This window comes from Physeter macrocephalus, chromosome 6 (assembly GCF_002837175.3).
Source record: "Physeter macrocephalus isolate SW-GA chromosome 6, ASM283717v5, whole genome shotgun sequence".
Taxonomy (NCBI): domain Eukaryota; kingdom Metazoa; phylum Chordata; class Mammalia; order Artiodactyla; family Physeteridae; genus Physeter; species Physeter macrocephalus.
In genome coordinates, this window is record NC_041219.1 from 45,808,304 (window position 1) to 45,820,206 (window position 11,903).

An 11,903-nucleotide genomic window follows, 5' to 3' on the forward strand; every position below is an offset into this window, starting at 1 on the left:
GCGGCCATGGCTCACGGGCCCAGCCGCTCCGCGGCACGCGGGATCCTCCCGGACCGGGGCGCAAACCCGGTTCCCCTGCATCGGCAGGCGGACGCGCAACCACTGCGCCACCAGGGAAGCCCCTGCTTTCCTTTCTGCAGGTCGCTTCTTCAACCCCTTCATTTTCCTGGTTTGTAGTTTGCTTAGGTCTTGCTTCTGCATATGAATTCTTCCATAAGTTGTACCAAAAGTATCATGAGAGACATTTTTCTTCTTTGGCTTGAGGGCTTTGGGCATTTTCAAAGATAACTTATAAAGGTCATCTGATGCTAGGTGTGTCCTCCTCAGAACCAGATCCAATGAGGGTCCCATCTCTTCCAATTCAATCAGAGGTGTTCTGCAGCCAGATTTCTTCAACAGCAACTTATAGCTTCGAAAGTAAATCTTCCCATTCAGTGCAGTGAAGTGCAGAACATACTCTAAACCAGCCAGGTGGACATTTGATACTGTGGGGCCTCTGAAGAAATCAATAAGAAGGCTTTTTAGCCTTCTGTAGTCTTCTGTTACATCAAAATCATCACCTGCGAATATTAACATGGGTTTTGTTCCCTCCGGACATTTACTATTCTTAATATCTTTAAGGGAGACAAACTTCTCGATACCTACTTCAATCATATCCAGCACGTGGTAGTCATACATACGACCTATTACTAGATTATTTGGCCGCTTCTTATTATGGAAGCCAAACATGAATAAAGAACAATCTGACTTCTTTGAAAAAAATTCCAATGATGCCTGATCCTCAAATGGTCTTGTAATATTTTTCTTTTTATACAGAACTCCATATGGTTTCTTCAGTGCATACACATCTCTAAGTACTTGTGTCACTGTTGAACTTGCATTGCCCCCTTTAATCAGCATAGCATTTTTAATATTTTCACTGAGTTTCGGTTCTCTTTTCTCAAGGAATCTCTTGGCTCTTTTTGTTTTGGGCTTTACAACTCGATACAAAGCGTCCATGCTACCGCAGCGCCCACCTGGCACACGCACGTGTACCGCAGGGTTACAGGAGATCTCTCATCAATTTATAACAATCATCATAACAATATGAATGGAAGCCGACCACCAAAATCTCAATAAATGTTTGTCAATGAACATAATCCCCAACTGACAGATGAGGAAACTGGGATTCAGTTCTCAAGTTCAAGGTCACTTGCACTGGGTAGAATACGAACTATAGTCCAGATCTCTTCCTAAACAGGTCTAACACTCATGCATTCCAAGATCCTTTGTGATCATCAGTCCTCTCTTCCAAGCTCAATAAATCTGTAATAATTTATCTTATCAAAAAATCTTGCCTAACTTCACTATATCATGGGTCAGGAGGATCAGAAAGAAACACTATTTCCACTTTGTTAACCTGAAAAATCAAAAGATCTAGAGAGATAATTAGCAAATCCCTTTTTTTGCCCAGAATTTAGAGATCATAAAATAAATGATGATTTCGCTTTAAACCATATGGTTTAAATTTAAGCAATGTGGGCTTCCCTGGTGGCGCAGTGGTTGAGAATCTGCCTGCTAATGCAGGGGACACGGGTTCGAGCCCTGGGCTGGGAGGATCCCACATGCCGCGAGGGCCGTGAGCCACAACTACTGAGCCTGCGCGTTTGGAGCCTGTGCTCCTCAACAAGAGAGGCCGCGATAGTGAGTGGCCCCCGCTTGCCACAACTAGAGATAGCCCTTGAAACGAAGCCCAGAAACGAAGACCCAACACAGCAAAAATAAATAAATAAATAAATAAATTTAAGCAATGTGACTTAAAAAAAAAAACTTCTGGTAACACAACTTTTTGAGAATACAGTACAAAACTTCTTTTTCAATTCTGTAATCAGAGTTGTGCTACTTGATCCAAAGTAGAACCACAAAGTTAAATGTAAAAGGTTGTCAGAGAATATCTATAAATGCTTGTTCACTTTATTTTTATTAATGAAATACATGCCTGACATTGAATCTGAGTATAACACCTTCCTAGGATTGTCAAGTTAGGAGTGAAAAAACATCTGGCAGTCACAGTCAATTTTCTAGATGGTTCATAACAGGACAGTCAAGGTCAAATTGTTGAGTCTCTTTTACCCTCCCATCTAGTCATTGAAAAGCAACTAAGTATGAGCTCAAAATACTCCATTCTGGTACTCTCACAAATACAAATGTCAGGTCCAGGATCACACTCGGGCTCAGAAAATTCTCAGGGCAGGCTGACATAAACAAGAACAGAGGGGTAGTAGGGCAGATGCTCAGGCCGCAGCACTTCGGTAACACTCAGAGAGAGCAGGAACTTTTACCTACTTTCTAACAGTTTCATCATCTATCAAATGAGAATAGTCATCTCACCAAATGATTATATGAACCAAATGATATGATGAGGAATTAAGTCTTGCAATCTTGTGCAAAGGTGAGAGACTACTGTTATCGTTACTAATTACTACGTCTGGGCACGGAAGGCCCCCTCGAACTCCTGGCTATATGTTCCGCAGGATCCCCACAAGATGGAATAGGTAATAGTTTTTTTCCTCCAAACTTCAGGTTTGGCAACCACGGATGCACCTGGCTAGCAAGGGTCTGCTGCTGAGAGATGAGAAGTGAGGCCTTCGGGCTCCGGACCTAGCGGGCTCAACAACCACCGCGCCCCCCAGTCACCTTGTCCTCACCTTGAGGAACGGCAAAAGAAAAAGAAAAAAAAAAATCCTACAGGGGAGAAAGTGCGGCCCTCAAAAGAGGTGCCTCCACTCTTCACCTGGCCGCCGCTTCTGGGACCCACGCTTCCAGCGGGGCGGAGACAAGGGTGGCAGAGCTGACTGAGCCGGGGACGCCTTGACCTCGGGCGCCGGGCCCGCGGCAGGGACAGGTACACGAAAAGCCGGCCGGAGGTCGGGCCCGCCTCGCCTTGCCTCGCCCACAGCCGTAAGCACAGGAGGAGGCACCCCGCCCCCATGAACCCAGAGGGCCCTCAGTTCGCTCTCACCTGCAGCCGGGTCACCAGCAGGCTGTAAGGCGCCATTTTGTGCACTGACAAAGATGAGGTCGCTGGAAAATGACGTGCACACGGCGTACTTAAAGCCTTCGGGTAGGGGGCGTGGCCTGAATAGAAACGCAACACAGTGAAGGCTGGGCCTACCCAGAGGCGCCGAGCCCTGCGAGCGCCTTGGGCGGAGCTCCCGTGTGAGGAACCTACAGGGGAGAGGACAAAGCTGCATAAAAACACTTGCGGAAGTAAATACCGGGAACGAAGATGTGTTATCGAAGTGCAAGCTTCATCTTTGCACTTTGCAATTTGTATCTTCCATTCAGATCTCGAAAGGTTTTTCTGTTTGTTTTTCTTTTTGATGACTTTCATGCACCTGCCAGGACCTGACTCCCCAGTAGGATGGAAATTTGTCTTTGAAATGTGATCGCGCGAGAACTACCGGGGCTTGGTGCAAAGATTGTAAACGCTGATGGAAGCCTAGAGAACCAATCACGGCGACCAGGAGGCAGGAACAATGGAGGTTAAAGGTCGGCGGAAGTTCCCTAAGTTTCCTGTGGCATACAGGGAGCTATGGCTAAACATCACCCGGACTTGATCTTTTGCCGCAAGCAGGGAGTGAATGTGCTACTCACAAAACTGAAAAATTAGTAACCATGGATTTAGACTTGGCATCACAAGATGCTGCTCTTATGAAGTTCTATCAGTGTTCATTCCTTTGCACTATTCCCTTGATAACAAAGACGAGAATCTTTCTTCAACAGAGACTGTCAGCTGTGACAAAATCAGGGAAGATTTCTCACTTGGCGAGTGTCTTTTAGAAAATAATCATGGGGTGGCATAGAGGGAGTTATGGCTAAACATCACCCGGACTTGATCTTTTGCCGCAAGCAGGCTGGTGTTGGTGAGACGGCCTCCTGCCCCCGACTGTCTCGGTGGGGATGGTATTAGAACCTGAGGAGTCCGGGGTTCCCATCACTTCCTTAGGGTCTTGCCTCGGGGGCGCCACGTTTCCCGCCTCACGGTCGGTAGTGTAGGAGCGCGTGGGTTTGTGGTCTCTGATGAAAAGAGGGCGGGGCGTGCGTGCTGGGAACCTGAGGCGGGCTGCCGGGATGGGGTCCGGAGAAATTCTCAGTTTGCCCAGGACCTGGGAGGGACTTCGGGAGGGTGTGGATTTGGTTCGGATTGAAGTTTATGAGGATAAGATGGAAAGACTTCCTCAGGGCTCACTGCAGTCCCTGCTCCTGTCCCCACCTCAAGCTCGAGGATGTTTGTCCGCTCTTCGTCAAAACCTTAATCCTAATTGTACTCTTTACCGTCTTTCATTTTGCAGCCATTGGAAGACTGTGTGAAAAATGTGAGTGGAACACGCCTCCCCAGACAGCCCATCCGTCCCACTCAGTTTCTGTGGAGACAGCCAACGGGCATTTCCAGCCGTGCCACTAAGAGGGCTTTGAGTAGATGTGACTGGAAGCATGTTAACACAATGCCAGGCTGCAACTAAAGGCCACCACCCCACTCCAACTTGCACATTTTAGACACTAATTTGAGAACAGTCTCTAGCTGTGGTAGCATGACCCCGTCCCCAACACACACAGCGTTCTGCCCGTTAATCATATAGACTTATCTACCAGGTGCTATTCTAAGCTCTTTACCCATTAGTTGATTGACTTTTCCTCTGTGTTGTGGAGATTGAGCTGGACACTAGGTAAGCCAAGTTTTGTGATGCCAAAGTAGCAGGCCCTAAAGTCACCATCAGAAGACCAGTGTATTTCCCCATTAACAGGAGGAGGGCAAAGGACTTGAAGTACTTGCAAGTGGGCATAACTCCATTCTCTTTTCCTCACAGGTGACGGCAAGTGTGTGATCTGTGACTCCTATGTGCGTCCCTGCACCCTGGTGCGCATATGTGATGAATGTAACTATGGCTCTTACCAGGGACGCTGTGTGATCTGTGGAGGCCCCGGGGTTTCCGATGCCTATTATTGCAAGGAGTGCACCATCCAGGAGAAAGATGTGAGTATACACTAAGCTTTTCTTCTGATCCTTGTATTTAGTAACACTTTGCCATCCACTCCTATGGTCTGTAGATGACTATGTTCATCTAGTCATCTAGGTTATAATTTCAAGGTCTGTGAGCCAAACTGGATGTAGTCCAACAAAACGCACTTATTTTGCATCAAGGACAAAAATGCAAGAGAAGCAAATGTTTGTCAACACTAGCAATTTGGAAAGCCCTCTCTTCCTTTGATGTCTCTCTCTCTCGTTATTTTTTTTTCTCATTATTTTTATTCAGAAATAATATCCTTTTTTTTTTGGCCACCCCCCCATGGCTGTGGGATCTTAGTACCCCAACCAGGGATTGAACCCACGCCACGGCAGTGAAAGCCCAGAATCCTAACCACTAGGCCACCAGGGAATTCCCAATATCCTGCATTTTTAAGTCCCAGCACAGTGCATGGTGTGTAATAGCCACTCAGTAATTCTCTTAACTGTCGTTAAGGACTATTTGGGTGGATGTGGTGACTTCTGAACTTGGGACAGTTCAAGTTGATTTCAGCTCTAAGTGGCTAGAAAATGCTTTTGGTTTGATTTTGCAGAACTGATTGCAATTCTTCTTATAACATTTTTGCCCCTTGACATTGTGTGGTGGCAGTGGCTAGTTATTCAACTTCTTGAGCCAGATGCCAGGGTAGAGGGCTGTAGGTCTATACCAAGAGTAGGCTTCTTGGGGAGAGGGGTGGGAAACCCATGAGTCAGCTTTTATTCTTATGACACAATAAAAGGAAGTGTGATTAGTTACCTAATCTAGGATAAGGCGTAAAGCAAAAGATAAATAATTCTTGGGAATTCCCTGGTGGTCCAGTGGCTAAGACTCTGCTCTCCTAATGCAGGGGACCCGGGTTTGATTCCTGCTCAGGGAACTAGATCCTACTTGCCACAACTAAGAGTTGCATGCTGCAATTAAAAGAGCCTGCAACTAAAAGATGCTGCATGCCCTAATGAAGATCCAGCAGATGGCAACAAAGATCCCACGTGCGGCAACTAAGAACCAATGCAACCGAATAGATAGATAAATAAATAAAATCTTTAAAAATATATATATATATATATATATATACATACACATATATTTTTTTTTGTCTGCGTTGCCTCGCTGTGGAATCTTAGTTCCCGGACCAGGGGTGAAACCCAGGCGCCCTACAGTGGAAGCACACAGTCCTAACCACTGGACCACCAGGGAATTCCCCAAAGATAAATAATTCTTAATATTTCCTTATGCAGAGTAGGTAGTTTTATATATACACACATACACGCGCGCGTGCGCACGCGCACGCTATCTCTCTTATTCTTCACAGTAGCTTTGTTAAATAGGGATTATTATTATCTCCATTTACAGCCCCTCACCCAGCTAATAAGTGGTGGCAAGTCCAAGCTGTCTGACTAAACCTAGTGGTGTCCTTTCATAAGTCCTTTTTTTTCTTTAACCCAATTTATTATTTATTTATTTATTTTTGGCTGCGTTGGGTCTTCGTTGCTGCGTGCAGGCTTTCTCTAGTTGCGGCGAGCAGGGGCTATTCTTCATTGCAGTGTGCGGGTTTCTCATTGCAGTGGCTTCTCTTGTTGCGGAGCACGGGCTCTAGGTGCATGGGCTTCAGTAGTTGTGGCTCGCGGGCTTCAGTAGTTGTGGCTCGCAGGCTCTAGAGCGCAGGCTCAATGGTTGTGGCGCACGGGCTTAGTTGCTCTGCGGCATGTGGGATCTTCCCGGACTAGGGCTCGAACCTGTGTCCCCTGCATTGGCAGGTGGATTCTCAACCACTGCGCCACCAGGGAAGTCCCCTTTCATAAGTCCTTTTGATGGGATGTGCCTGTGTTGAGGAGAAACAGTTCAGCCACCTCAGCAATCTTTGCGTTTGGATCCTGTCTACCTCTAATAAGTGGGATATATCAGACCAGATAAAACTTAACATCATTAATTCTTCTGTTATTTAGGGAGATGAGAAAGGTCATAGATAAAGCACCAGAAACATAATTTCAGTTGGTGATTTGAACATCCTCTTGTCCTAAACTCTGATTTGCATTTACCTTTGACTGTCAAATCATATCCTGCTTGATCTGATCCACCAGCTAGGTTACACTCCCTTTATAGAAAGGACCTTGGTTTGTGTATTTGTCTCCCCTTTTCCCTAGTTCCTGGTATATAGTCCCTGGCATGTACTGTAAGTATGGTCCACATTTTTGTTGCTACCTCTGTAAATCATCCATAGGGTTCCCCCTACAGAGTGCCTGGTATATAGTAGGTGTTTGGTAATTATTTATAGCCTGTATACCACGGTGAGACAATATCAGTGAAGAGAAAGTACAAACAATTCTTAAACTAGCTAAAACTAGCTAGAGAGTCCATTAAGGACCACATTTTCTTGAACTTTTCCATGGTTGTAGCTAGAGGTTTTGTTTTGTTTTGTTGTAGCTAGAGTTCTTACCTGGCATATGCTTGGCAACCAGAGGGTGCTTAATAAATGTTAATTGCTGTCTGATTCCTCTGCATGCGGTATGTGACCTGATCTCTCTGGATCCTTGTGCCTCATTCTGTCCCTGAGAATTATTCTAGATGTCACCACTTCCTCTACTTCACATGTACAGGAATGTTCTGAGGATATTTGAGATGGTATCTAGCTCACATTTACTCAGCAATAGTTTCCAAGGAACACAAAACAGTCCAGTGATATGATCCAGCCTCTCAGCCTTACAGATCATCATGTAGATTAAGTACCTAAGACTTTCCTATGCAGAAACCTTCCTGCAACCAAAGCAACCCCTGTCATTATTCTTTTCCTGCAACTGCCATAATTTATAAGGGAATTAGACCGGTAAACTAAGCTGGGTGTTCTCCATAGTTTTTCAAAGCTTCAAGAATACTCAGGATTTGGGGACAATATCTGTGGGCATTGCTGCCAGAGGACCAATTTGTTTCTTTACTTTTTTTTTTTCTTTTTAAATAAATTTATTTATTTTTGGCTGCTACTCTTGGTTGCGGTGCGCAGGCCTCTCATCACAGTGGCTTCTGTTGCTGCAGAGCATGGGCTCTAGGCACGTGGGCTTCAGTAATTGTGGTTCGCGGGCTTAGCTGCTCCACAGCATGCGGGATTCCCCCCAGACCAGGGCTCGAACCAGTCTCTCCTGCATTGGCAGGCGGACTCCCAACCACTTCGTCACGAGGGAAGTCCCGTTTTTTGTTTTTTTTTTTGAAAGAAATACTTTGTCCTATCTAAAGTGAAGCTTTGAGCTTCTCTGGTGGCTCAGTGGTTAAGAATCCACCTTGCCAATGCAGGGGACACGGGTTCGAGCCCTGCTCTGGGAAGATCCCACATGCCGCGGAGCAACTAAGTCCTTGGGCCACAACTACTGAGCCCGCGCTCTAGAGCCCGCGAGCCACAACTACTAAGCCCATGTGCCACAACTACTGAAGCCCACGTGCCTAGAGCCCGTGCTCTGCAACAAGAGAAGCCACTGCAATGAGAAGCCCGTGCACCGCGATGAAGAGTAACTCCCGCTCACTGCAACTAGAGAAAGCCCGCACACAGCAACAAAAGACCCAACTCAGCCAAAAATAAAGTGAAGCTTTGCTTGTGTCCCAAAGGACACTTTTTTAAAAATATAAGTTTATTTATTTATTTTTGGCTGCATTGGGTCTACATTGCTGCACACTGGCTTTCTCTAGTTGCAGTGAGTGGGGCTTACTCTTTGTTGCAGTGCACGGGCTTCTTATTGCAGTGGCTTCTCTTGTTGCAGAGCACGGGCTCTAGGTGCATGGGCTTCAGTAGTTATGGCATGCAGGCTCAGTAGTTGTGGCTTGTGGGCTCTAGAGCGCAGGCTCAGTAGTTGTGGCGCACGGGCTTAGTTGCTCTGCGGCATGTGGGATCTTCCCAGGCCAGGGATCGAACCTGTGTCCCCTACGTTGGCAGGCAGATTCTTAAGCACTGCACCAACCAGGGAAGTCCCAATTTGTAGTTTCTTATGTGTGGCATCATATTGATCCCCCTTCACCCTTGACTCCTTTACGCCTTTTACTTAACCATTTTCTTTAACTCTCCCAACAAGAAAACAAGAAAAATAGTAGCTAATATTTTTGGAGCACTTGCTATGTACCAGGTACTGTGCTGGACAGTCTTTTCCAAAAGTTCTATATGATACAGATGAGGAAATGAATGGCTTAAAGGTGTTAAGCATCTTAGCCCAAGGTCACATGACTAATAAGTGGCAGATATGGGATTAGAACCCAGGTCTGTCTAACTCAGTTTCTCAACCCTTTTTTCCCCCATTATTGTCCCCCCCAAAGGAGAAAAGTTAAAATCTAATTTAAATTAAATTTTCTTCGGAATTCCCTGGCAGTCCAGTGGTTAGGACTCCACGCTTCCACTGTAGGGGACACGGGTTTGATCCCTGATTGGGGAACTAAGATCCTGCATGCCGCGCGGCATGGCCTAAAAAAATTGATTGATTAATTAGTTAATTAATTACATTTTCTCCACAAAAAGAGGAACTGAATGCTAAGGAGTAAGATTTTGTTGGGTAAGAACGAGCTTCAGATCACAAACCACTATAATAACAAAGATGTTTTCATCCCCACTGAGGGTGCACGTTCTGACTCAGAGCACTTAGTCTGACCGCCTCACGGTCTTGGTCTTCTCAGCATGGGTTAGGATGTGCTCCTCCCTCTCTTGATACTTGTACAATTCTCTTCTCCCCATTTAAGTAAACAGCAGAGCAGTCAAATATATGCAAATGTTATTTGATACTTTTCAAAGCTAATTCACAAGTTTACCATGCTCTACAGCTTCCTAAACCATGGGAAAGTTTTGGTTCTTGCCTCTGGGAAGCCCTGTTAGAAAAAACGCCAGACTGGGAGGTAAAGAGCCCAGGTTCAGGTCTTGGCTTTGCTACTAATATGCTGTGTGTGGCTATGGGGAAATGTCTACCAAAAGGAAGTATGGAATAATAATCCCTGTTACCTCATGGATACATTTACTGAGAGCTTAAAAGCCTTTAAAATTAAAGTTTCAAATAGAAAACATTATACTCTTGTTAAGGTCTCAAACCAGTGTACAGTCTGGTTTTTACATTGTAGGTATTCATCGAACAGTTGCTGAAAGAATGAACAACGTTTCATCTTCTAGTTTCTGTTAATAAGGCAGGTCTTGCCTGCTGTTCATGATTCTTTGCTACCAATTGTAAGAAATGGAGATGTGGACACATTTTCTGTAATCATGTTTTTCTGATCTCAAAATTTTTAAATTGCCTTTTCCTTCATTTTGGTTCTGTACATATTTCCCCGTTGTATGTTATATTTTGGTACATGATTAGCGTTTTGTTTTTTTAATAAATTTATTTTATTTATTTTTGGCTGCGTTTGGTCTTCATCGCTGCGTGCGGGCTTCCTCTAGTTGCGGCCAGCGGGGGCTACTCTTCGTTGCAGCAGGTGGGGTTTTCATTGTGGTGGCTTCTCTTGTTGCAGAGCACGGGCTGTAGGCGTGCGGGCTTCAGTAGTTGTGGCACGTGGGCTCAGTAGTTGTGGCTCGCGGGCTCTAGAGCATAGGCTTAGTAGTTGTGGCGCACGGGCTTAGTTGCTCTGCGGCATGTGGGATCTTCCCGGACCAGGGCTTGAAGCTTGAACCTGTGTCCCCTGCATTGGCAGGTGGGTTCTTAGCCACTGCGCCACCAGGGAAGTCCCTAGTGTTGGTTTTTAAGTATTACTTGAAAGTCCTGGATTTTCACCAGGACCAAGTCCAGGGTAGTTTTTTTGTTGTTGTTTGGTTTTTTTCAGGGTAGTTTTTGTAGCTTGCTTTTGTGACATAGAAACAGACTTGACATACAGCCCTCCTCAGAAAGGAAATCCATAGGCATTGAGTTCTCCTTGGTGGTTGCTACAGGAGCCCATCTTAGGCTTCTCTTGGGGATGTTTTAATGGACATGTTTAGTATAATGAAAACAAGCACTTGGCAGTCTAGTGTCTCCTTTTTTTATGAAATTTTAGAAATGAAGTGGCCATTAAACATGGACATTCAATTCAAGCCATAGCTGCCTAAAATAAAGACTCCCTATGCTCAGAATGGGAAAATCTGTCATCCTCTGGGAGGATTGAGAAAGGATGAAATCTGTATTCACGCATACAATTGCTAAAAGAGCTGCTACCATCAGGCAGACATTTGCAGGTTGTCTTTTATGTACTCCCTAGCTCGACTCACAAATACTCTCTGTACCGCCCTTCGAGGTTTCTTTTTTTTTCTTTTTTTCTTTTTTTTTTTTTAATTTATTTACTTATTTTTGGCTGTGTTGGGTCTTCGTTGCTGTGCGTGGGCTTTCTCTAGTTGGGGTGAGCAGGGCCTACTCTTTGTTGAAGTGCACGGGCTTCTCATTTTCGTGGCTTCTCTTGTTGTGGAGCATGGGCTCTAGGCGCACAGGCTTCAGTAGTTGTGGCACGTGGGCTCAGTAGTTGTGGCTTGCGGGCTCTAGAGCTCAGGCTCAGTAGTTGTGGTGCACGGGCTCAGTTGCTCCGCGGCATGTGGGATCTTCCCGGGCCAGGGCACGAACCTGGGTCCCTTGCATTGACAGGCAGATTCTTAACCACTGCACCACCAGGGAAGCCCTCGAGGTTTCTTAACAGTCCTTCCATCTTCCTTTTCATGCTTTCCATTCACAGGCATATTCACAGAAGCCAGCCAGTTCCGATGCACACATCCTCACCTCTTCACAGCATTGGTGGAATTTGGGAACAACCACGAGACCCACGGGAGATGTGTAGAAAATAAAAAACAGGAGTTTAGGCAAGAAAAGCCAAAGAGCTAATAATCCAATGCGTTGGTTTTCCAATTTTTTTCAACTTTTTAACATGTAGAGTCCC

At 45.5% G+C, this 11,903-nt stretch overlaps 2 protein-coding genes across 4 annotated transcripts in view; one reads left to right on the forward strand and one right to left on the reverse strand.

Annotated features, from left to right (window-relative positions):
- LOC102980008 (ribosome production factor 2 homolog) overlaps positions 1 to 1,348 on the reverse strand; it is a 2,054-nt gene extending 706 nt beyond the window's left edge. The window contains exon 1 of the mRNA XM_055085705.1: positions 16 to 1,348. Coding sequence (XP_054941680.1) covers positions 16 to 999 — 984 coding nt within the window. The 5' untranslated portion in view covers positions 1,000 to 1,348. The remainder of the gene's footprint in view (positions 1 to 15) is intronic.
- A 2,180-nt stretch (positions 1,349 to 3,528) lies between these two features.
- PHF5A (PHD finger protein 5A) lies at positions 3,529 to 11,835 on the forward strand. 3 transcript variants are annotated; one of them, XM_055085331.1, is made up of 5 exons: positions 3,529 to 3,573; positions 3,853 to 3,905; positions 4,335 to 4,358; positions 4,851 to 5,017; positions 10,447 to 11,304. In XM_055085331.1, the coding sequence occupies exons 2-5, from the start codon at positions 3,854 to 3,856 to the stop codon at positions 10,624 to 10,626; spliced, it is 423 nt and encodes a 140-aa protein (XP_054941306.1). In that variant the 5' UTR covers positions 3,529 to 3,573; position 3,853; the 3' UTR covers positions 10,627 to 11,304. The 3 variants fall into 3 exon arrangements, with proteins under 3 accessions (XP_054941306.1, XP_028346480.1, XP_028346481.1); XM_028490679.2 differs by lacking the exon at positions 3,529 to 3,573 and adding an exon at positions 11,703 to 11,835 and having other exon boundaries at positions 3,843 to 3,905; positions 10,447 to 10,481; XM_028490680.2 differs by lacking the exons at positions 3,529 to 3,573; positions 10,447 to 11,304 and adding an exon at positions 11,703 to 11,835 and having other exon boundaries at positions 3,843 to 3,905.
- The last annotated feature ends 68 nt before the right edge of the window (positions 11,836 to 11,903 follow it).

What these genes read in the sequence shown, in the direction of transcription:
- PHF5A (XM_055085331.1), top strand. Translation starts at nt 3,854, where the DNA reads ATGGCTAAACATCACCCGGACTTGATCTTTTGCCGCAAGCAGGCTGGT. An exon ending in TGGAAGACTGTGTGAAAAAT is followed by an intron (nt 4,359 to 4,850) that starts GTGAGTGGAACA and finishes TTTTCCTCACAG; the next exon opens with GTGACGGCAAGTGTGTGATC. An exon ending in GCACCATCCAGGAGAAAGAT is followed by an intron (nt 5,018 to 10,446) that starts GTGAGTATACAC and finishes GGCTTCCTCTAG; the next exon opens with TTGCGGCCAGCGGGGGCTAC.